Here is a 26,154-nt window from a genome sequence, read left to right on the forward strand (position 1 = left end):
CCACACTATATTGTGGTACTGAAGCCAGAATGCTAGGTGAGACCTATTCTAAATCTAAAAAAATTTGAACACTTACAAAGGTTCAAATCAAGATGGAGTCACTCAGAGCAGTGATAACGAACCGGGAAGAAGGGGACTATCTGGTGTCCCGAGACATCAGGGATGCTTACCTCCATGTCCCAAATTTGCTCTTATCACTAAGGGTACCTCAGGTTCGTGGTACAGAACTGTCACTATCAGTTTCAGACGCTGCCGTTTGGATTGTCTACGGCACCCCGGGTCTTTACCAAGGTAATGGCCGAAATGATGGTTCTTCTTCGAAGAAAAGGCGTCTTAATTATCCCTTACTTGGACGATCTCCTGATAAGGGCAAAGTCCAGGGAACAGTTGGAGGTCGGAGTAGCACTATCTCGGATACTGTTACAACAGCAGGGGTGGATTCTAAATATTCCAAAATCGCAGCTGATCCCGACAACAAGTCTCCTGTGCTTAGGGATGATTCTGGACACAGTCCAGAAAAAGGTGTTTCTCCCGGAAGAGAAAGCCAGGGAGTTATCCGAGCTAGTCAGGAACCTCCTAAAATCAGTGCATCATTGCACAAGGGCCATGGTAAAAAAATGGTGACTTCCTTCGAAGCAATTCCAGTCGGCAGATTTCATGCAAGAACTTTTCAGTGGGATCTGCTGGACAAATGGTCCGGATCGCATCTTCAGATGCATCAGCGGATAACCCTATATCCAAGGACAAGGGTGTCTCTCCTGTGGTGGTTACAGAGTGCTCATCTTCTAGAGGGCCGCAGATTCGGCATTCAGTTTTGGATGTTGGTGACCACGGAGGCCAGCCCGAGAGGCTGGGGAGCAGTCACACAAGGAAAAAATTTCCAGGAAGTGTGATCAAGTCTGGAGATTTTTCTCCACATAAATATAGCTAAGGGTAAAATTATAATGCTCTAAGCTTAGCAAGACCTCTGCTTCAAGGTCAGCCGGTATTGATCCAGTGGGATAAAACATCACGGCAGTCGCCCACGTAAATAGACAGGGCGGCACAAGAAGCAGGAGGGCAGTGGCAAAAACTGCAAGGACTTTTCGCTGGGCGGAAAATCATGTGATAGCACTGTCAGCAGTGTTTCATTCCGGGAATGGAAACTGGGAAGCAGACTTCCTCAGTAGGCACGACCTCCACCCGGCAGAGTGGGAACTTCATGGGGAAGTTTTCCACATAATTGTAAACCGTTGGGAATTACCAAAGGTGGACATGATGGCGTCCCGTCTGAACAAAAAACGGGACAGGTATTGCGCCAGGTTAAGAGACCCTCAGGCAATAGCTGTGGACGTTCTGGTAACACCGTGGGTGTACCAGTCGGTGTATGTGTTCCATCCTCTGCTTTTCATACCTAAGGTACTGAGAATTATAAGACGTAGAGGAGTAAGAACTATACTCATGGCTCCGGATTGGCCAAGAAGGACTTGGTACCCGGAACTTCAAGAGATGCTCACAGAGGACTTATGGCCTCTGCCGCTAAGAAGGGACTTGTTTCAGCAAGTACCATGTCTGTTCCAAGACTTACCGCAGCTGCGTTTGACGGCATGGCGGTGGAACGCCGGATCCTAAGGGAAAAGGCATTCAGGAAGAGGTCATTTCTACCCTGGTCAAAGCCAGAAAGGAGGTGACCGCACAACATTATCACCACATGTGGCGAAAATATGTTGCGTGGTGTGAGGCCAGGAAGGCCCCACGAAGAAATTTCAACTCGGTCGATTCCTGCATTTCTTGCAAACAGGAGTGTCTATGGGCCTCAAATTGGGGTCCATTAAGGTTCAAATTTCGGCCCTGTCGATTTTTCTTCCAGAAAGAATTGGCTTCAGTTCCTGAAGTCCAGAAGTTTGTCAAGGGAGTATTGCATATACAACCCCCTTTTGTGCCTCCAGTGGCACTGTGGGATCTCAACGTAGTTCTGGGATTCCTCAAAACACATTGGTTTAAAACCAGTCAAATCTGTGGATTTGAAGCATCTCACATGAAAAGTGAACATGCTCTTGGACCTGGCCTGGACCAGGCGAGTGTCAAATTGGTGGTTTTTTTCTCAAAAAAGCCCATATCTGTTTGTCCATTCGGACAGGGCAGAGCTGCGGACTCGTCCCCAGTTCTCTCCCTAAGGTGGTGTCAGTGTTTCACCTGAACCAGCTTATTGGGGTGTCTTGCGCCTACTAGGGACTTGGAGGACTCCAAGTTGCTAGATGTGGTCAGGGCCCTGAAAATATAGGTTCCAGGACGGCTGGAGTCAGGAAAACTGACTTGCTGTTATCCTGTATGCACCCAACAAACTGGGTGCTCTTGCTTTTAAGCAGACTTTTGCTAGTTGGATGTGTAATACAATTCAGCTTGCACATTCTGTGGCAGGCCTGCCACAGCCAAAATATGTAAATGCCCATTCCACAAGGAAGGTGGGCTCATCTTGGGCGGCTGCCCGAGGGGTCTCGGCTTTACAACTTTGCCGAGCGGCTATTTAGTCAGGGGCAAACACGTTTGTAAAATCCTACAAATTTGATACCCTGGCTAAGGAGGACCTGGAGTTCTCTCATTCGGTGCTGCAGAGTCATCCGCACTCTCCCGCCCGTTTGGGAGCTTTGGTATAATCCCCATGGTCCTTTCAGGAACCCCAGCATCCACTAGGACGATAGAGAAAATAAGAATTTACTTACCGATAATTCTATTTCTCGGAGTCCGTAGTGGATGCTGGGCGCCCATCCCAAGTGCGGATTATCTGCATTACTTGTACATAGTTACAAAAATCGGGTTATTATTGTTGTGAGCCATCCTTTCAGAGGCTCCGCTGTTATCATACTGTTAACTGGGTTCAGATCACAGGTTGTACAGTGTGATTGGTGTGGCTGGTATGAGTCTTACCCGGGATTCATAAATCCTTCCTTATTGTGTACGCTCGTCCGGGCACAGTACCTAACTGAGGCTTGGAGGAGGGTCATAGGGGGAGGAGCCAGTGCACACCACCTGATCCTAAAGCTTTACTTTTTGTGCCCTGTCTCCTGCGGAGCCGCTATCCCCCATGGTCCTTTCAGGAACCCCAGCATCCACTACGGACTCCGAGAAATAGAATTATCGGTAAGTAAATTCTTATTTTTAATTTTCTCCCCAATTATTTACCAATTACAACTCCAACTAGTAAGCCGGAACATAGCCTACCAGAATTTCTAGAACATAAAAAATATAAACAAAAACGAAAACACAAATAAAAAAATACAAAAAATAAAAAAATAATAAAAAAATACCATCAAGAAGCAGTACAGTATTACAGTACAATTAGTGAGGTGCATGAAGTAATGAAGAATGAGTAATATCACATCCTGGCCTTGTATGAACCCAGGACCCCCTCTGCCCCCAGGGCGCAACACTCTCATAGCACAAGAGCAGGGGAGGAGTATACAGAAGTAATCCAAGGGGACCATATTTTCTCATATTTGGAAATAGCATTGTTTTTCATGTATACATAGCGGTCTTTAAGGAGAGTGTCATTAACCAGTGCCTTAAAGGCTGATACAGAAGGGCAACGCGGGGCCATCCATAACCGTGCAATGCACACCTTGGCCAGGGCACAAATACTACGAGCATAAAGGCCCTCCCATCTGGACCCCGAAGCAGGACCCCCCATTCCCAGTACACAGAATCTCGAGGTCAACATACTCCCAGGCATCCCCGTGTGCTCCAGAATCAACCTGACCCCAGACCAGAACACCTGAATGGACGGACATTCCCACACAAGGTGCCAAAAGGACCCCCCATCAGCCCCACATTTAGGGCAAACAGCTGTATTGTCGGCCCCAAACCTGGCCAATCGAGCCGGTGTTATATAGGATCTGTGCAAAATAAAGAGCTGTATTTGTTGAAATCGGAGTGACTTAGTCTCCACACCCGGGTATTCCAGGGCAAGCTCCCAGTCCTCCTCGCCTATGGGGCCCAAATCCCCCTCCCAGCGCTCTCGGAGACCCGAGAGAGGGTCTGCATGAAGTATCCCTAATAGGTACGAATATGTAAAAGAAATCACCCTAACCCGTCCCAGCGAGCTTAAAAAGGTCTTTATGGGGAAATGAAGGAGCGTCAGGGGTGAGTCCCGAAATTGCGATGGTAAGGCGTGTCGGAGTTGTAGGAATCTAAAAAAATGAGAATTAGGAAGACCAAATTCCTCCTTTAACTGCTGAAACGATTTCAGCGTATCATCACTGTACAATTGGAATATGGAGATAATGGAGTATGGAGCCCACACCACCCCACCCTCAAGAGCCCCCAACTCGGGTAGTGAAGTAGAGCGCCAGAGGGGAGTATCCGGGTCCAAGCCATCAAACCCAAGCATATTTTTCAGAGCTAGCCAGATCTTCATGGCCTGGAAGACAACAGGGGGAGAGTACCGAGAAACCCTCCCACTCAGCAAAACCTGCACCGGAGAGAGGCCCGGGTAGTAACACCGGAGAAATGCCCATTGTAAAGTACCGGCATCCCCGCCCTGAATCCAGGTACTAAGGTGAAACAACTGGGATGCAAAGTAGTACAACTGAAAGTTGGGCAGGGCTAAACCACCATCAGCCTTCAGCCTAGTGAGGGTATTCAGCTTTATCCTAGGCCTTTTGTTGGCCCATATTAAGGATGATAATATACCATTCAGTTTCCTAAAAAAGGACGGAAAGATATATACCGGGGATTGCAGGAGAATGTATAACAGTTTGGGTAGAATTATCATTTTAATTAGACTAACCCTGCCGGTCACTGTCAACGGAAGCTTGCACCAAGCTCTCGACTTGCGTGTAATCAGTTGCGTCAGTGGGTCCAAGTTCAGGGGTATAAAATCAGAAGGTTATTTGTGATTTGAATTCCGAGATATTTAAACTGACCCGTCCAGCATAGCGGCAAGGGGAGCTTCGGGGCCGAGGGTGGGGGGCCAATGACGGGCATAATGAATGACTTGGGCCAGTTGATACGGAGACCAGAAAAGCCGCCGAATTCCTCAATGAACTGCAACAGAACAGGCATGTCAACAGCATAATCATGTAGGAATAACAGCAGGTCATCCGCATAAAGGGCGATCTTGTCAACACAAAGGTCCGTGGTGATTCCCCCAATGTCCGAGTGTGTCCTAATCAGGCAGGCCAAAGGCTCTATGGCAATAGCAAATAGGGCAGGAGAGAGGGGGCACCCCTGTCTGGTACCCCGAGACAGGGTAAAGGAGGATGAAATATAACCATTTACCAAGATCCTGGCACACGGATTTTGATATAGCAGTCTGATCCATTGTATGAAGTTAGGGCCGAAGCCCATACATTTCATAACTGCCCACAGGTAGGACCATTCAACGCTATCGAACGCCTTAGCCGCGTCCAAAGAGACCACGACCGAGTCCGAGGGGAAGGTATGTGGAGCTTGCAGAATAGTATACAGCCTGCGCAAGTTAATAGACGTGGACATGCCTGGCATAAAGCCAGACTGGTCCTGATGTATTATGGACTTAATAACAGAGTTGAGCCGAACTGCCAGAATTTTTGCCAGGATCTTAGCATCAGTAGGAATAAGGGAGATTGGCCTATAGGACTCCAAGAGTCTGGGGTCCTTGCCGGGCTTCGGCAGCACTATAATAACAGCTTCGGACATTGAGGGGGATGTTGATTAGCAGCAAACGTGTCCGTGAACATGGTAAACAACTTGGGGCCAAAGAACTCTATATGTGTTTTATAAAGCTCAGTGGGGATGCCATCACAGCCCAGAGATTTGCCACTGGGGGACATGCCCACTGCTGCAGACACCTCCTCCAGAGTCAAAGGTGCCTCCAAGAAAACTGCAAGCCTCGGGGGAGAGTCTGGAGAGGGGCACACTATCCAAATATATGTCCAAGTCTGCCGCAGAGCACGTCAGGCGAGACTCATACAAATCCCTATAGTACGAAAGGAACATTTGCGCAATGTCTGGGGTGTTGTCTGCAATGGAGCCATCAGGACCAGATATCTGCACAACCGTAGACCCAGGTCGGTCATAATGTACCAAGCGGGCTAACAAGCTTCCCGGTCTATCCGCCTGCATATACAAGTTAGTGGCCCGAAACAACAGGGAGCGCGCATTTTTATCTGAGAGATGGGCCAGCCATGCCACCTGAGCCGTCAGCCACCGCGTTTTAAGTGCAGAGGTGCCCTCTGCCAGATAACGGATCTCGAGGTCTCTAAACTCTGATTCAAGTGTCCTCTCCTTCTCCCTACATGACAATTTATGTGCAGCGATTTTGCCGATCAGTGTACCGCGCAGGAAGGCTTTAAATGAGTCCCATATGACAGGAGCCGGGGCCGAGCCCACATTATCCGCAAAAAAACCCTCCCATTTTAATGTCAAGTCCGAGCAGTCACCCAACTGAGCCAACCAGGATGGATGTAACTTCCAATACGACTGTCCCCTCTGGCACTCCACCTCCAAAGATAACAGCAAGGGCGAATGATCGGACACCCCCCGCGCCTCATAGTGAACATCTAGAATTCTGGGCAGAAGCTCAGGGGAAACCAGGGCCAGATCGATTCTAGAGAATGAGCCATGTGTGCCGGAGAAGCACGAGAACTGTCTAAGTACGGGATTTCGTACCCTCCAGGCGTCTACCCACTGCATATTACTCAGAAAGTCTGCAAATTTAGATGGGGTACCCCCCGCCCCAAGAGCCGAAGGGGACTTCCACCTATCCAGGGAGACATCCAACACGTTGTTAAAGTCCCCTAAACAAATAACAGGGGTATGGGGGGAGGAGGCAATAAATGAGGTGGCTTTCTGCAAAACATCATATGAAAAAGGTGGGGGGACATAAACTGACAGCAGGAAAACATTTTGAGAATTCAATTTGCATTCCAAGAACACAAACCTACCACAAGTGTCAGTATTTACCATAAGCAATTCAAACTGGACAGATCTTTTGATCATAACCGACACCCCTCGGGAAAAGGAGGAGTGAGAGGAGTGATATGCCCATCCCACCCAAGGCCTGCGGAGCGACATCAGTCTATTACCTTCTAAATGAGTCTCGCTCAGACAAACAATGTCCGGGTCATATTTCCTGACCAATTTGAGTACCAGGGATCTCTTTACTTTATTATTGATACCCCGGACATTCCATGCCAAAAATGTCAAGGCAGGCATGGTACCCAAGTGGTTATCCGGGACACATCCCAGAAACACAGCGCAGGGTGTTTAAGGGACCTCGGAATCAAAAACGCCTGCGCCCCTACCCACCTACACCATACATTATCCCGAAGACAGCGTCGTCTGCAGACCCCGGGCCACAAGTCTATCCGGCCCAAACAGCACATCAATACCTCACATAGAAGAAAAAAATAAAAATAAAAATATAGAAAACAATAAACTGAAGAAAAAAAAACAGAACCTGCATAGAAACCAACAATACCCAGACACCAACCCCCCTCCCCGTATACCTTCCCAAACAGCGGCATACACATATCCCTAACAAACCCAACCCTGGAGATCCAAGTGCCTACGGCAAACTAATGCGTAGCGTAAGAACCTAGAGTCCCGATACAAAAAGAAACCCCAGAGGTATGTAACACAACGCAACAAAGTCCAGAACCAACGTAACAAGGGTGTGCTCCCCGGACATATATTTGCGTGTAGAAGGCCCAGGTAGGAGGAAGATCAGGATATCAGTCCGGAGCAAGTTGACGGTTGCCTGGAGCATATCTGTCCAGCCAGGCCGCCGCCTCCCGTGGAGAGCTGAAGAACTTGGTTTCCCCGTCTGCGACCACCCGCAATCTGGAGGGGAACAACATCGAGTAGGAAAGATTTAGGTCACGTAGACGCCGTTTAATAGGCAGAAACTGGGCCCGGTCTTTCTGGACGTCAGCTGCAAAATCTGGGAACGCCGACACCCGAACACCACTCCGAAGCAGGGGGCCCTTCGTGCGACCCAGGCGTAACACAGAGTCCCGGTCCTTATAATGTAGAAATTTGGCAATTAAAGTTCGTGGTGGGGCTCCTGGAGGAGGTAAAGGCCGGAAAGGAACCCTGTGGGCCCGCTCCACCACAAACTGGGAGGTGAAGGATTCCGCACCATACGCCTCTTTGAGCCAGGATTCCAAGAAATCTTCAGGGTTTGCCCCCTCTTCCCTTTCAGGCAGGCCCACAAACCGCACATTGTTTCTATGGAGGCGCCCCTCCATATCCAGAAGCTTGGTCTGTATTGTTGAAACTTGCTGAGAGACCGCCGACACGGATTGCTTTAGGGGGACACAGAGATCCTCCAGATTGGAGACCCGCGTCTCGGCCTCCCCCACTCTCTCCCGGATTCTCTGGACATCCTGACGTAGTAAAGAAAGATCGCACTGCACCTTCTCCATTTTGTCCGACAAGCGTTGTTCGCTGCCCGCAATCGCCTCCAGTACCTGCTGAATGGACGGAGTGGGGGGCTGCACATTCGCGCCCGAGTCGGCCCCAGCCAGGGGATCAGGGCGGGTGGGAGAGGATGCTTTAGGAGATGGCTGCACCGGCTGGGTGGCGGACTGGCGGGCAAACTTCTCCAACTTGGCCGCAGCCGCGCTTTGACGCCTTTCACCATATTAGCGCGCTGAGATCACCAACCGAGAACGACACGGATCCAATCGGGCTCAGCCGGCTCGCAGGTCCCAAGTACTCAGTGCCAGAGGGCCCAACAGAGAGCGGACGATGTAGAATCAAATGCGCCCCAAAAACAGTAGTAACTAGAAGGGGTGGGCCAGGAGGTCCCAGGGATACAGGAAAGGGCAGTGGACCAAGGCAACGTGTGAAGGCAGGATAATAGGGAGCCGGGCAGCACACCCACAGGCACTACAATCTGTCCCACAGTCTCAGTGCAGTATAATATGAGGGGAGGAAGTTGCTTCCAAGATGGCCACCGGGCCCACAGCCTCCTCCCACCCCCAGCAGCTCAGCCCAGCACAGAAATCCCAGGCAAGGAGCAGTGGAAGACAGTATCCCCGGGTATTAGGGGGTGCCGCGGACTCCAGACAGCGTGACTTGCGGGGTGTTTCGCCGCGGGGACGCGCCCACGTGCACTCGCGGCAGCGCGGCTGTGCGCCGCCGAACTTGAGGCCGGGGATGCTCCTGCGGCCCAGGCCGGAAACTCGAGCGGCAGCCGGCGCGGACAGAAAGCACTCCGCAGAGACAGCCGGGGGACGTCCACCGCTGTCCCGAGCGCTCAGCAGTCAGGATATGCGGCACAGGCTCCGGAGCAGGGGCCAGGAGAGGTAAAAGGATTAATTAGCCGGGGAGCTCCCGTGCTCTGCTGCCTACCCGGATGCGGCCGTGGCCACGCCCCCCTTCTATACAGATCTTTAACGTATTCAGAACCGCAGCCCTGTGACCATGGTCCGGCTCCTGCCGCACCAAACAAAAAACTGATTTGACTGAGTCAGTGGGCGGGAATATATGGACGAGCCCATTGCATCCTGGGAGGACTGAAAGCTTGTGATCGTTTGGTGTCAATCCGCTATCGCTCCATCATATCCCAATGTTATTCTGTGGATAACCTGTGGACCGTGCCGGAGAAAAGTGTGTTACTGACAGAATAGGTGGTACGATTATTCTGTGATATACATTCAATACTGCTGTGTATTGTTATACCTCTCTGCATATACATATCTGCTATTGTATGTAAATTGCCTGTCCAGTGCAGTATTATTGTTGTATACATTATTCCTGCATTGTGTTTGTGACTGAGTGTGCCATATAGCTGCTGTGTGTTTTCCATTAGTGTATCACACCCTTGCTATCACTATATTCTGAGCCCTGTGAGGATAAGTGCGTCAGAGTGTGTGTGTGGTGTGTGTGTGTATATATATATATATGTATATATATGTGTGTGTGTATGTATATATATATATATATATATATATATATATATAGTGCTACACAGTCTATACATCTCAGTGTATTTTGTCTGTGTACGGTATTCATATTATTTGGCTATATTGTTGCGTGCCCCACTAATACATTCCTCATGTCTGATACACAGGGTGGGAATTCCGCGGACGCTCCTGCCTCAGGCAGCGCTGATCCCGCGGATTTACCAGGGGGGGGAACCTGCTGCTGGGGTTGTGGGAGCTGGGTCCCTTACCTCTCCCACTCTACCTGTAGCACCCGTGGCCAATCAATAGTCAACCTGGGCTACCTTCTCTTGTATGTTAAATACTTTGGTAACACGTCTTGCGCATCTTACGCAAGTGTAATGGCCACCAAAGCGTCTACTATGTCTATTCTGGCTCACTGAATCTTGTGGTTAAGGTCCTGGAAGGTGGACCTGGACTGCAAAAAGACCTTGGAGGTACTCCCTTTTAAGAGAGACATCCTTTTTGGGGAGGATCTGAACAAGATTGTCACTGACTTGGCGTCTGCTAAGACTGCATGTCTCCCAAGTCTCTGCTCCGAAGGCTAAGAGTACCACTTTTCATTCCTTTCGGCTTACAGGGAAAGCAAAAGGTCAATCGTACTCGAGACAGGCTTGTGCTTCCAAAACCACCAAGCCCAAACCTAAACAATCCTGAGCCGCCCGTCAGCCTGCTTCCAAACGGGACAAGCCTGCAGCATGACAGGGCGGGCCTCCCCCTGGGGGACCCCAGGGTGGGAGGCAGATTCCTGCAGTTCAGCCAGGTCTGGTTAAGGACCACTGAAGACACGTGGGTGCAGGAAGTTGTCTCTCACAGATACGTGGTCTCTTTCAAGAGATGTCCCCTTCACAATTTCTGCGCAATGGTCATCCCATCGGACTCGTTGAAGGCGCAAGTTCTACACTTGGTTGACCAATCCCTCCTGGTGATGGGAGTGGTGGTGTCGGTGCCCCTCTCTCAAAAAGGGAAGGGCTACTTCTCGACCCTGTCTCTAGTACCGAAACCCAATGGGTCTTTTCAGCCTATTCTCAACCTCAAGTCACTGAACAAGTTTGTGAGAGTTCCAAGTTCCGTATGGAAACACTGCGCTCCATTGTACTGGCCATGGAACCTGGGGACTACATGGTATCCATGGATATACCGGATATTTACCTGCATGTTCCTATTGCCATTTCGCATCAGCAATATCTGCGGTTTGCTATTGGCAACCTACATTATCAATTCCAGGCTCTGACATTTGGACTGGACACGGCCTCTCAGATTTTCACCAAAGTCATGGCTGTGATGACAGCTCATCTCCGTCAACAGGGAATCAGTATCCTGCTGTATCTGGACGACCTGCTGATCCTGGCAAGCTCCCAAGATGTCCTCCTGAGTCATCTCCAGCTGATGGTGCAATTCCTCACAGCCCATGGGTGGCTGATCAATTGGAAAAAGTCCTCCCTAGTCCCGGCGCAGCGCATGGTGCACCTGGGGGCTCTACTGGATACGCACAGCCAGAGGCTGTTTCTGTCTCCAGAGAAGATCCTGAGACTTCAGGACAGAATCAGATATTTCCTCTCTCACCCAAGAGTGTCTGTGCACTCGGTGATGCAGGTAATGGGTCTGATGGTGTCGACTTTCGACATGGTGGAGTATGCTCAATTCCATTCTCACCTTCTCCAATGGCTAATTCTTTCCAAGTGGGACGGTCTGCCTCAGCCGATCAGGTCTCAAATGATAGTCCTGACCCCGGAGGTCTGCTTGTCCCTTTCCTGGTGGCTCCGGGATCAACAGTTGAGCGGGGGTGGTACCTTCTGGATTCCCATCTGGGTCCTCCTGACAACGGACGCCAGTCTGAGGGGCTGGGGAGCTGTGTTCGAGCAACACCAAGGAGGAGTCTCTACTCACCATCAACATTTTGGAACTATGAGCGGTGTTCAACGCATTGACACTAGCCCTGCCTCTGTTGAGAAACAGGCCTGTTCTGGTACAGATGGAAACACCACAGCAGTGGCATATATAAATCATCAAGGCAGCACTCGAAACCGAAGAGCAATGATGGAAGTGTCCAGAATTCTTGAATGCGTGGAGCGCCATCTGCCAGCCTTATCGGCAGTGTTCATTCTGGGGATCCTCAACTGGAAAGCGGATTTCCTCAGTCATCAGGACGTACACGCCGGAGAGTGGGGCCTTCAGCCGGAGGTGTTTGTACTCTTGTGGACAGGTAGGGCCTTCAAGACGTAGACCTGATGACGTGTCGACACAATCACAAAGTTCCGGTCTTTGGATCACGGACAAGGGATCCTCAAGCAGCGTTCGTGGATGCACTGGCAATTCCATGGAAATTTCGACTGCCATACATGTTCCCTCCGGGGTTACTCCTGCCCAGAGTTCTGTGGAATTTCAAGCAAGAAGGAGGAATACTATTTCTAGTCGCTCCAACGTGGCCCAGACGGCTTTGGTTCTCAGACCTGCAGGGTCTATCGATGGAACGTCCTCTATTACTTACTCAATGCCCAGACCCCCTTGTTCAGGGCCCTTGTGTCCACCCAGACCTGGCCAGACTGGCTTTGACGTCGTGGCTCTTGAAGCGTCACTCCTCAGAACCAAAGGATTCTCTGAGGCAGTCATCCAAACTATGCTGAAGGCCTGTAAACCGGCTTCAACTTGGATTTTACTACAGGGTCTAGAACTCTTACTTCACCTGGTGTGCTGCTAAAAACTACGATATATATATAAGTTCAGAACCTCATGACTTCTGGCCTTTCTGCAACAAGGCCGGGACTTAGGCCTTCATCTGGTTTTCCTCAAGGTTCATATTTCTGCCTTGTCGATGTGGTTTCAGAGGAAAATTGCGTCTATTCTTGACGTTCATATGGATGCAACCTCTCTATGTCCCTCCTGTGGCTCCATGGGATCGGTCTGTTGTCCTTGATGCCCTGCAAGGGTCTCCCTTTGAGCCTCTTGATTCTGTGGACCTAAAATGGATTACTATTAAGGTCCTGTTGGCTATTGCCTCTGCTAGAAGAGTGTCGGACTTAGGCGCTTTATCCTGTCGTCCACCCTTCCTGATATTTAATCGTAACCGGGCAGTTCTCCGTACTCACCCTGGTTATCTGCCTACGGTGGTGTCATCTTTCCACCTTAACCCAGAGATTGTGGTTCTGGCCTTTATCTCTCCTGGTTTGTCTTACTAAGAAAAGTCTTTGGATGTGGTACGGGCTCTCCGTATATAGGCCCTCATTCCGAGTTGTTCGCTTGTTATTTTTTGGTCGCAACGGAGCGATTAGTCGCTAATGCGCATGCGCAATGTCCGCAGTGCGACTGCGCCAAGTAAATTTGCTATGCAGTTAGGTATTTTACTCACGGCATTACGAGGTCTTTTCTTCGTTCTGGTGATCGTAATGTGATTGACAGGAAATGGGTGTTTCTGGGGGGAAACTGATCGTTTTATGGGCGTGTGAAAAAAACGCTACCGTTTCTGGGAAAAACGCGGGAGTGGCTGGAGAAACGGGGGAGTGTCTGGGTGAACTCTGGGTGTGTTTGTGACGTCAAACCAGGAATGACAAGCACTGAACTGATCGCAGATGCCGAGTAAGTGTGGAGCTACTCAGAAACTGCTAAGAAGTGTCTATTCTCAATTTTGCTAAACTTTCGTTCGCAGTTTTACTATGCTAAGATTCACTCCCAGTAGGCGGCAGCTTAGCGTGTGCAAAGCTGCTAAAAGCAGCTTGCGAGCGAACAACTCGGAATGAGGGCCCTAGGTGGAAAGGACTGCCTCCATTAGGAGGGCTGATTCCCTCTTGGTGCTGTTTGGCTTTCACAAATGTGGCTGGCCTGCAAACAAGCAAACCTTGACCAGATGGATTAGAATGGTGATTGTACAAGCTTATACACAGGCTGGTCTCCCAGCTCCTGCTGCTATCAAGGCCCATTCTACTCAGTCTGTTGGACCTTCTTGGCCGGCCCGTCATGGTGCGTCCACAGAACAATTGTGCAAGGCGGCTACGTGGTCCTCAGTGAACACGTTCATCAGGTTCTATGCCTTTGATACTTCTGCCTCCCAGAATGCCTTCTTTGAACGCCGGGTTCTTGTGCCTGCTACAGTGCGTCCCCTCCCATGAGGAACTGCTTTAGGACATCCCCGATGTTATTCCCTGTGGAATACCAGTGTACCCCGCTGCAGAAAAGGAGATTTATGGTAGACTTACCATTGTTAAATCTCTTTCTGCGAGGTACACTGGATTCCACAGGGTGCCCACCCTGACGCACTTAGCTTCTTTGGATTGGTATGGCTTTAGCCGCTGGTCCCTTCTCCTGTCGTGAGAATGTGGTTCTATGTGACTAACATCTGCCGTCTCTTTAACTGTTACTGCATTGGACTGGTTAACAAAACTGAGCTCCTGTGCACGGAGGAGGGACTATAGAGGAGGCGGTGCAGTTCATCCTGGAAACAGTCGAAGTTTTAGCCTGTTGGTGCCTCAGATCAAGATCCAACTCTACATCCCGATGTTATTCCCTGTGGAATCCAGTGTACCTCTCAGAGATTTAACAATGGTAAGTCTACCATAAATCTCCTTTTTCACTATATAATCTATAGAACATTAGTGTGTGTCTTTACACTAAAATTCTACTGTTTAATCTCCATTTATGAAATTATTAAAGTGTAATTTTATTGTTTTCTTGGTTATTTAGGGTGAAGGTCTGACTGATATCAAGGTGGAAGATATAGAGGGAGAAGAAGAGACGTATGTGACTGATATCAAGGCAGAAGATATAGAGGGAGAACAAGAGACGTATGTGACTGATATCAAGGCAGAAGATATAGAGGGAGAAGAAGAGACGTATGTGACTGATATGGAGGGAGAAGAAGAGACGTATGTGACTGATATGAAGGCAGAAGAAATAGAGGAAGAAGAAGAGACGTATGTGACTGATATGAAGGCAGAAGATACAGAGGGAGAAGAAGAGACGTATGTGACTGATATTAAGGCAGAAGATACAGAGGAAGAACAAGAGACTTATGTGACTGATATCAAGGCAGAAGAGAGAGAGGGAGAAGAAGAGACGCATGTGACTGATATAAAGGCAGAAGATGCAGAGGGAGAAGAAGAGACGTATGTGACTGATATGAAGACAGAAGATATAGAGGGAGAAGAAGAGACGTATGTGACTGATATGAAGGCAGAAGATATAGAGGGAGAAGAAGAGACGTATGTGACTGATAAGAAGGCAGAAGATATAGAGAGAGAAAAAGAGACGTATGTGACTAATATAAAGGCAGAAGATACAGAGGGAGAACAAGAGACGTATGTGAGGGGTGATCAGCAGTGTAAGGAGGAGGAAATACCTACAGATATCAGCACAGGTGAGGAGTAATATGCACTTATCAGGCAGGGCCTGTTCTAGCCCTTGTGGCGCCGGTCTAAAATAGGGGCGTGGCTTCATAAAGGGGCCCTCTGTAGAGCTGTGCCCCCAATGGTATTGCCCCCTGTACAGTTTTGCCCCATTTGTGCCCCCAGTGGTATTGCCCCCAGTACAGTTTTACCCCATTTGTGCCCCCAGTGGTATTGCCCCCAGTACAGTTTTACCCCATTTGTGCCCCCAGTGGTATTGCCCCCAGTACAGTTGTGCCCCCTTTTTGCGCTGCTTACAGAAACAAATAAAAAATGTAATTAATTAATACTCCCCATCCCCGCTCCTGATTCCTGACCGCTGCTGCCCTCTGTCTCCATCTCTCCCATAGCACCACATAGACACTAGAGGTCGATCATGACCCTTAGTGTCTATGTGCCGTTCCACAATGCCGTGCGGTGCACGATGACGTCATCACGCACCGCACAGCAGTGACAGCCAGCAACGGGGGGCACCACCAGTAGCGGATCTTGCCATGGTGGCGGCGCCCTCCGGATGTCCGCGGCATCCCAGGCACGAATAGGCTGAAGTGATCGCAAGCGCTGAGTAGGCATGCATTCGCACTTCTGCTAAGCTAAAATACAATCCCCAGTAAACGGCATCATAGCGTTTGCACAGCTGCTAAAACTAGCTAGCAAGCGATCAACTCTGAATGACCCCCTTAGTGTTATGCACACTTCAGTTATTTTTACTGAGTCGTGCAGACGTTTGTTTCAATGTATTACTGTCTGTCTGTGTGCATGATGACTGGAAAAGCTAATGCTAATCAAAGAAGCAGCTTGTCTGCAATAACTATGATAATGTGTTACGTGATGGAACTTCCACTTGCACAGTGTATCTTGCAGATACGGGTCCAAATAAGGACCTCTGCCCTGATTCTCCTTGGGCTATGATGGCAGGTGTGATGGCTGATTTGGCGTCAGAGTTGTTCACTGCATGGAAGGACCGTGAGGCAGCTTAGTCTGATCCACGGTCAATGCCGTCTGAGCAGCCAAAGTGGGCTCAGGATATTTCAAGATCTTTGCAGGGTTTACAAAAGTCCATAAATAGTTCTAATCCTAAGAGTAGTCATCGTTTGTCTCATAATTTACCAGTTTCCACGATTTTACACCCTGACGATTCAATGCCAGACCTTGTATCTCAGGAAGAACAGGAGGAAGGTGAACTGAGCCAGGAGTCAGATAGTGAGGTCACCGATAGCCTGGGCATTGATGATCTCTTCAGGGCAGTACACCAGATATTAGATTTCACTAAGACAGAGGAGCCTCTGTCAAAAGATTAGGTTTTATTTGCTCAGAGACAAAGGGCGACTGTGTGTTTTTCCTTTTTCAGATTCTCTTAATAAGCAGTTGATGGAAGCATGGAAGAATCCAGATAAACGCTTTTCTATGCCAAAGCGGTTTCTGCTTAACTACCCTTTATCTAACATCCTAGTGGACACTGGGGAATGTACTTTAGTACCGTGGGGTATAGATCGGGTCCATTGGAGCCTGGCACTTTAAGAAAAACATAGTGTGTGCTGGCTTCTCCCCTCTATGCCCCTCCTGCGGACTCTGTTTTAGAAAAATGTTCCCAAGGAGCCGGGTGCATTCTGCTACTCTCCAGAGAGTTTTCTTCAGAAATGTATTTTAGTTTGTTATTTTCAGGCACACTGGTTGGCAACCAGTCTGCCTGCATCGTGGGACTTGGGGGGTTGGGGGGGGGGAGGGGGTTCGTATGACAGGACACTGAGCTCCTGAGGTGATGTTTCTCAAACCCCAGGGTGTGAGCACACGCCGGCAGCATGCCGCCACCCCTAACAGATGCCAAATTGATGCTGTGCGGTGAGTACTGACACCGGGGTCCTTGTTAGTGGGTCCCTGATGAACAGGGCGGAATGAAGGGGCAGCGGTCACTTGGCTTCGGGCTGCAGTGCCCGCTACATACCCACACTGGCAGACTTGTAAAAAAGGGTTATTACTCAGTTTTTACACTATAATACCAGACACCAATTGTGCCAGTATAAATAGCATAAGGGACCAATCGCCTTGAGGGGGCGGGGCTTCCCAGAGAGCGGCACCAGAGGCTGAAAGGCTCCATTTCCTGCTGCTGATTTCTGGCTGGCTGCACACGGAGACTGCTCCTCCACAAACCCACTGAATAACCAGCGTGTACTGGTACCAGGGGGGTTTATAGTGGGGGGGAGCATATAGCTAGCGGTTATATCACTGTGAGGTAAATTACACTTATTATATACCCGGCGGAGCGCGGATCTGTCCTTTGGTATTGTGTGCTGGTCCAAATCCTCTGTGTCAATCCATACAGGGCTGTCTGGGTTCAAGGTGCTGTCTCACTATCGTATTATTAACTGTACAGTATTTATCTTTACATCTGTATATCTAAAAACAGCATGTCTGAAAATAAGTCTGTGTGTACTGCATGTAAGGCTAGGTTTACTCCTTCCTCACAGGGGTCCCTAAGGTGTACCCAATGTTCTCTACACTCACAGGGTAGTAACCCACAGCAACCTGAGTGGGTGGAATCATTTAAGACAATGATTTCTAATATAAATTCTAAATTGGCCAGGGCAAAGCAAGAAAGGCAGTCCACGGATACTTTCATGTTTGCTACTGCCGACCACAGACAGGCTCCTCAGCCCCATCTGGTGGTAGCTCATAAACGCACTCTCCCACAGATATTACAGCTTCACCTGTAGCAAGAGTTACATTACACGAGGCCATTCAAAAACTGCTCTCATCTGGAGTTACTGTCCCAGTACCTCCTCCACTACACACAAAGGGATTTTACTCAAGTCTCTTTGTAGTTCCGAAACCGGATGGCTCTGCACGGCCGATCTTGAACCTAAAATCTCTGAACCTTTATTTGCGAGTGTTCAGATTCAAGATGGAATCACTAAAAGCAGTGATATCAGGTCTGGAGGATGGAGAGTTTCTGGTCTCCCTGGATATCAAGAATGCGTACCTGCATATCCTTATATGACACTCTCATCAAGCGTACCTTCGTTTCGTTGTACTGGACCAACATTTCCAGTTTCAGGCCTTACCCTTTGGTCTCTCAACAGCTCCAAGGGTATTCACAAAAGTCATGGTAGAGATGAAGCTTCAATTGCACATGATGAGGGTCAACATAGTTCCATACCTGGATGACCTCCTGATAAAGGCGCTGTCCAGGGAACAACTGCTACACAGCATCGGCTTGACTACTTGTCTGCTTACGGACCATGGATGGATCCTAAATTTCCAGAAGTCTGGCCTGGAACCATCTCTGAGGATTCAGTTCCTGGGAATGATCCTGGATACGGTATCCCAGAGGGTATACCTTCCGATGGACAAGGCCTTGACTATCCAGGCTATGGTCCGCCCGGTGCTAAAACCACGCAAGATTCCGTTCATCTTTGCATTCGCCTGCTGGGCAAGATGGTGGCCTCCTACGAGGCAATTTTGGTACCATTTGGTCAAGATCTCACCTGCACATGCACCAGTGTGTCACCCTGTCACCAAGAGCACGGATCTACCTGCTGTGGTTGCTACAAGTCTCCCAGCTTGTGGAGGGTCGGTGTTTCAATACACAGTCTTGGACTCTGCTAATGACTGATGCTAGCCTCCGGGGGTTGGGGTGCTGTGACCCAAGGGGTCCAGTTCCAGGGGAAGTGGTCAAGTCAGGAATCTGCACTCCCAATCAACATCGTGGAAATGAGGGCGATTTACAACTCTCTTCTACAGGCCTCCTATCAAAGATACTTCTCTGGGCAGAAGCCAACGCAAGGGTCATCTCGGCAATATTCATTCCAGGAGTGGACAACTGGGAAGCAGACTTCCTCAGCAGGCATGACCTCCATCCGGGGGAATGGGGCCTTCACCCTCAGGTGTTTCAGCAACTGGTTCACCATATAAACCGCAGATAGACCTGATGGCTTCTCGTCTTAACAAGAAGCTCCGTCGTTACTGTTGTAGAACGAGGGATCCGCAGGCTGTAGCGCTGGATGCTCTGATGGCACCGTGGACTTACCAGTTCATGTATCTGTTCCCTCCGATTCCTCTCATTCCAAGAGTTCTACAAAGACTCAAAAAAGAAAGTGATTCTGATTGCCCCAGATTGGCCTCAAAGGGCTTGGTATGCGGACCTCCTGGTGATGTCTCTGGAGGAATACTGGCATCTGACGTTGCTCAAGTACCTTCTTCAACAAGGACCGTTCGTCTATTCAGACTTACTTCAGCTACGTTTGACTGCTTGGAGGTTGAAAGGGAGATTTTAGCTAGAAAGGGTCTCCCATCCAAGGTTGTTTCCACTATGGTCCAGGCCCGTAAGGTGGTCACTTCTAAGCAATACCACCGTATCTGGAAGAAATATGTCTCGTGGTGTCAGGGTAGAAAATATCCTCCTACGTAGTTTCGTCTGGGTCGTTGTCTACTTTTCCTGCAAGCAGGCGTGGATATGGGCCTACGTTTAGGCTCTCTCAAAGTTCAGATTTCGTCTCTTTCTATCTTCTTCCAGAAACAAATAGCAGTGTTGCCAGAAGTACAGGCCTTCTTGAAGGGTGTTCTGCATATTCAACCACCCTTTGTCCCTCCCACGGCTCCGTGGTATCTTAATGTGGTCTTGGCTTTTCTCCAGTCATACTGGTTTGAGCCCTTACATAGGGTAGACTTGAAATATCTGACGTGGAAGACAGTCATGTTGCTGGCCTTAGCCTCTACAAGACGTGTATCAGAATTGGGGGGCCTCTAAGAAGCTGTACTTGATATTTCATGAAGACAGGGCGGAGCTCATGACTCGCCCATAGTTTTTGCCAAAGGATGTGTCAGCTTTTCACGTGAATCAGCCAATAGTGGTTCCAGTGTTGGCCGACACTTCCGTTGCTCCAAAGTCCCTGGATGTTGTGAGAGCTTTGAAAATTTACGTCAAGGGGACTGCTCGTCGTAGAAAATCTGACTCTCACTTTTTGTCCTTTATGATGCGACCAAGATTGGTCGTCCTGCTTCTAAGCAGTCAATTGCTCGTTGGCTCAGGTTGACCATTCAACATGCATATAATTCGGCAACATTGCCGCTGCTGAGTTCTATTCAGGCCCACTCCACAAGGTTGGTGGGATCTTCCTGGGAGGCTGCTCGGGGTGTCTCGACCTTACAGTTGTGCAATGAGGCTACTTGGTCTGGTTTGAACACATTTGGAAAATTCTGTCAGTTCGACACCTTGGCCAGAGATGACCTGGAGTTTGGTGAGGCGGTTTTGTAGGGGTCTCGGCACTCTCCCACCCAAGCTTTGGGACTTCCCCATGGTACTAAAGTACTTCCCCAGTATCCAATAGGAGAAAATAGAAATGTAATACCTACCGGTAATTCCTTTTTCTCGTAGTCCGTAGTGAATATTGGGCGCCCGCCTCAGTGCTTCAAATTCCTGCTTACCTGGTTGTAAGTGATCTTGGTTGGGTCTGCTATCCTTATTATAGTTAGCGTTGCTTTCCTCTATTCTGGTTTGCTCTGCTATATTTGTTGTTGTGTGTTGGTTCTTTACCTCACCGCTTTTGTGTTTTATCCTCAGTATGTCCGTCTCCTTGGGCACAGTTTTCCTAGACTAAGTCTGCAGGAGGGGTATAGAGGGGAGGATTCAGCACACACTATTAATTTCTTAAAGTGCCAGGCTCCAATGTACCTGATCAATACCCCACGGTACTAAAGTTCATTCCCCAGTATCCACTACGGACTACGAGAAAAGGAATAACCGGTAGGTATTAAATTCCTAATTTCCAACAGTCTGACAACTAAATGTGAAAATTCGCCACCAGTAGATTCTTCAGTTTCAAAACTTTCAAAAAAGTTAACCATTCCAGTACCAGCTGCAACAATGCTTAAAGACCCGTCGGAGCGTAAGCTAGAGGCCATGCTAAAGTCCATTTTCTCTTAAGTCCTAGAGGATACTGTGGTCCATTTAGTACCATGGGGTATAGACGGGTCCACTAGGAGCCTTGGGCACTTAAAGAAATCAATAGTGTGCACTGGCTCCTCCCTCTATGCCCCTCCTACCAGACTCCGTTTAGAAAATGTGCCCGGAGGAGCAGGTCACGCTTAGGGAAGCTCCTAAAGAGGTTTCTGCATTTAATTTCTGTTTGTTATTTTCGTACAGGGCTGGTTGGCACCAGCCTGTCTGCTTCGTGGGACTTAGGGTGGGGGGAATGGCCCAAACTCCCAAAGGGTTATTGGTCCCGTTACCCGCTGACAGGACACTGAGCTCCTGAGGGACCTATTCGCAAGCCTCACCACGGCGAGCGTACATTCCCGCAGCACGCTGCCACCCCTAACAGTGCCAGAAGTATGAAGAGTGGTGAGTAGGTGGCCGGTGTCCCGGTTAGCGGGTCGCTGGCTGTAATGACTGCATAAGGGTATGGAGCGCAGCACTGACATGCAGGCTGCGTCTCCAGGCTCAGATAACATGCTTTGTGTTAAACCGCTGTGAGGGGTGAGCTGAGCCACTATAAACATTACTCACACTGGCAGCACTGCTTACAGGGGTTCTAACCCGCTGTTAAGTGATATATATATATATATATATATATATATACACCTCAGCCTGTATAATGAAAACCGGGAAGACCGCGCACCATTGAGAGTGCGGGGCTTTACTATGAGCAGATCCAGTGGCTCACCAGCGCCATTTTCCCTCTGTAGCTTACCCAGATCAGACTGGCAGAGACGCTCAGCACCTCCACAAGGACCCCAAACTACCTCAGTGGTACCAGGGAGTCATAGCAAGGAGTGGGAGCAATATTAGAATACTAAGACCCTAATAAGGGTACTTATGGGCGCGGTGTGACTGGCTCCAACATACTCTGTCTCCCTACAGGACTCTGTGTGTGTTAACTGTGTTTTCCCTTTCTACTGTGTGTGTTCTTTTACATTGTACAAAGTCTAAGGAGTGTGTCTCATGCACGGCAGAGTGTTTTTCTTCCCCAGGGGAATCACTACAGTGTACTCAGGACAGTACACATTCTCAGGCTAGTGGGTCTGAACCTACATGGTTGGATTCATTAAAGGGAATGATCTCAAATATTTCAAACAAATTGTCTCTTACTGAAATAGAGACGCAATACTAAAGACAGTCTGTGGATGACCTGATGACTAGAGATTCATTACCCATACCAGCATTGCAGACCCCTACCATTTGTCCACAAAAGGGTACTCTGGCCCAAATCCTGCAGGCTGACACTGATGATGACGTATCAGACGCGGAGGAGGGTGAGGTCGACCGTATTTGGTGTTTCGTGATGAGAGAGCGGAACTTCGGACGAATCCCGCTTTTCTACCAAAGGTAATTTCTTCCTTTCACATCAGTCAACCATTTGTAGTTCCTGTTTTTTCAGGAACTCCATCTTCTTTGTATGTGGTACACGCACTTATCATTTATTTAGGTCGAACATCAACAGTACACATAACAGATACATTGATTGTTCTCTATGATGCAGTCAGGAAAACTTGGTCAGCTTCCAAACAGACCTTGGCTAGATGGATTAAGCTGGCAATTGGTCAAGCTTACTTTCATGCTGGTCTACAACCGCCTGCATCTGTTTCCAAACATTCCACACGTTCCATGGGAACTGAATGGGCAGCAGGTTGTGGGGCTTCCACGGCGCAACTTTGCCGTGCAACTAAGTGGTCATCAGTGCACACGTTTGTGCGCTTTTACAAGTTTGATATGTTTGCTGCATCAGCATCTAGCTTTGTCCGTATGGTGTTACAGGTGCCAAACAGCTCTCCCGTCCAAGGGGGAAACTTTGGTACATCCCAAGAGTACGCCAGTGACCCCTAGTGGATGGAAAAGAAAAGAGGATTTTGGTACTTGCTAGATAAATCCTTTTCTTTGAATCCATAGGGGCCACTGGACGCCCGCCCAGAGCAGTTTCACCTGTCTTGTGGTAGGTTCAGTGTATCTTATAGTACATATCACCTGGTTGTTTAAGGCTTAAGGTGATTGTTATCTGTTGTCGTTTCAACTTTCTAGTTCAGGGGTGGCCAACCTGTGGTTCTTGAGCCGCATGTGGCTCTTTCTTTCTTTAAATGTGGCTCCTGACACTTGAAGTCACATTAGCACAATAGATCCGGTAACCACTGCACTCCAGAAAGACACACAGAAGCACTACAAGGGCTGTGGACTGAGGAAGCCTGATACTACTAATAAAACACCCACCGTCAAACAGAGATTCCTTAAGCCCCTTTCACATCGTCAATGCAGGATCCCACCCGGAAATTAGAAACGGTCCTTCCCGGGTGGGATCCGGCATTGGACCCTAACAGGTGGCATCCCGACCCGGCAATTTGCTGGGTTGGTTGCCATAGCTGCAGGGGAGTAGTGCGCGGCAGCGGGGGTGGAGGCGGCGTTGGGAGATGAGCTCATCTCCACGCCACCTCTCCCTATGTAGTAAACGGGTCCCATCGACCCGGGAACCCGTTTACGCTGCCACTGACCTGGTATTCAACCCAGGAATAATACTGCTTATAACCCGGGTTGAATTATCGGGTCAGGCAACCCAGGAATTTGACCATGGCCCATTCACACCGCACACCACCCCGTGTCGATACCGGGATATTTGTGCGGCGTGAAAGGGGTAATAAGGAGCTGCTACAATGGCATGAGTTGGGGGGGTTCTGAAGTGACACATGAGGGTTCTAGCAGGAGTGACAGATGGGAGAGCTTGCTGGAGTGACGCATGGAGGGTGCTGGAAGTAGTGACACATGGGAGAGCTGGCTGGAGTGACATAGGAGGGTGGTAGCAGGAGTGACACATGGAAGAGCTGGCTGGAGTGACATAGGAGTGTGGTAGCAGGAGTGACACATGGAAGAGCTGGCTGGAGTGACATAGGAGGGTGGTAGCAGGAGTGACACATGGGAGAGCTGGCTGGAGTGACATAGGAGGTTGGTAGAAGGAGTGACACATGGAAGAGCTGGCTGGAGTGACATAGGAGGGTGGTAGCAGGAGTGACACATGGAAGAGCTGGCTGGAGTGACAGGAGGGTTTTGGCAGGAGTGACACATGGGAGAGCTGGCTGGAGTGACATAGGAGTGTGGTAGCAGGAGTGACACATGGAAGAGCTGGCTGGAGTGACATAGGAGGGTGGTAGCAGGAGTGACACATGGGAGAGCTGGCTGGAGTGACATAGGAGGGTGGAGGCTGGAGTGACATAGGAGGGTGGAAGCAGGAGTGACACATGGGAGAGCTGGCTGGAGTGACATAGGAGGGTGGTAGAAGGAGTGACACATGGAAGAGCTGGCTGGAGTGACATAGGAGGGTGGAGGCTGGAGTGACATAGGAGGGTGGAAGCAGGAGTGACACATGGGAGAGCTGGCTGGAGTGACATAGGAGGGTGGTAGAAGGAGTGACACATGGGAGAGCTGGCTGGAGTGACATAGGAGAATGGTAGAAGGAGTGACACATGGGAGAGCTGGCTGGAGTGACATAGGAGGCTGGTAACAGGAGTGACACATGGGAGAGCTGGCTGGAGTGACATAGGAGGGTGGTAGCAGGAGTGACACATGGAAGAGCTTGCTGGAGTGACATAGGAGGGTGGTAGAAGGAGTGACACATGGAAGAGCTGGCTGGAGTGACATAGGAGGTTGGTAGAAGGAGTGACACATGGAAGAGCTGGCTGGAGTGACATAGGAGGGTGGTAGCAGGAGTGACACATGGAAGAGCTGGCTGGAGTGACAGGAGGGTTTTGGCAGGAGTGACACATGGGAGAGCTGGCTGGAGTGACATAGGAGGCTGGTAACAGGAGTGACACATGGGAGAGCTGGCTGGAGTGACATAGGAGGGTGGTAGCAGGAGTGACACATGGAAGAGCTGGCTGGAGTGACAGGAGGGTTTTGGCAGGAGTGACACATGGGAGAGCTGGCTGGAGTGACATAGGAGGCTGGTAACAGGAGTGACACATGGGAGAGCTGGCTGGAGTGACATAGGAGGGTGGTAACAGGAGTGACACGTAGGGGAGCTGACTGGAGTGACACAGCAGGGTGCTGGCTGAAGTGATACATGGGAGAGCTGGAGTGTACTTTGTGAATCGTCTTTCTCTGACGTCCTAGTGGATGCTGGGAACTCCGTAAGGACCATGGGGGAATAGCGGCTCCGCAGGAGACAGGGCACATCTAAAGAAAGCTTTAGGATCACCTGGTGTGCACTGGCTCCTCCCCCCATGACCCTCCTCCAAGCCTCAGTTAGATTTTCTGTGCCCGACGAGTGCACACTAGGGGCTCTCCTGAGCTCTTTGTGAAAGTTTTAGTTTAGGTTTATTATTTTCAGTGAGACCTGCTGGCAACAGGCTCACTGCATCGAGGGACTAAGGGGAGAAGAAGCGAACTCACCTGCGTGCAGAGTGGATTGGGCTTCTTAGGCTACTGGACATTAGCTCCAGAGGGACGATCACAGGTTCAGCCTGGATGGGTCACCGGAGCCGCGCCGCCGGCCCCCTTACAGAGCCAGAAGAGCGAAGAGGTCCGGAAAAATCGGCGGCAGAAGACTTTCCTGTCTTCAGATAAAGGTAGGCGCACAGCACCGCAGCTGTGCGCCATTGCTCTCAGCACACTTCACACTCCGGTCACTGAGGGTGCAGGGCGCTGGGGGGGCGGCGCCCTGAGACGCAATAAATCGATAGAAAACCTTTTATGGCTAAAATAAATGCATCACATATAACTCCTGGGCTATATGGATGCATTTAACCCCTGCCAAAACATACAAGAAAACGGATGATAAGGACGCCGAGAAAGGGGCGGAGCCTATCTCCTCAGCACACTGGCGCCATTTTCCCTCACAGCTCAGTTGGAGGGAAGCTCCCTGGCTCTCCCCTGCAGTCACTACACTACA

At 49.6% G+C, this 26,154-nt stretch overlaps 1 protein-coding gene across 2 annotated transcripts in view; it reads left to right on the forward strand.

Annotated features, from left to right (window-relative positions):
- Positions 1-26,154, forward strand: part of LOC135054593 (oocyte zinc finger protein XlCOF7.1-like) — a 97,518-nt gene that overhangs the window by 34,349 nt on the left and 37,015 nt on the right. For both annotated transcript variants that reach the window (XM_063957764.1, XM_063957765.1), the window contains exon 6: positions 14,586-15,258. In XM_063957764.1, the coding sequence (XP_063813834.1) occupies positions 14,586-15,258 (673 nt within the window). The remainder of the gene's footprint in view (positions 1-14,585; positions 15,259-26,154) is intronic.

The sequence above is a fragment of the Pseudophryne corroboree genome, chromosome 3 (genome assembly GCF_028390025.1).
Source record: "Pseudophryne corroboree isolate aPseCor3 chromosome 3, aPseCor3.hap2, whole genome shotgun sequence".
Classification (NCBI taxonomy): domain Eukaryota; kingdom Metazoa; phylum Chordata; class Amphibia; order Anura; family Myobatrachidae; genus Pseudophryne; species Pseudophryne corroboree.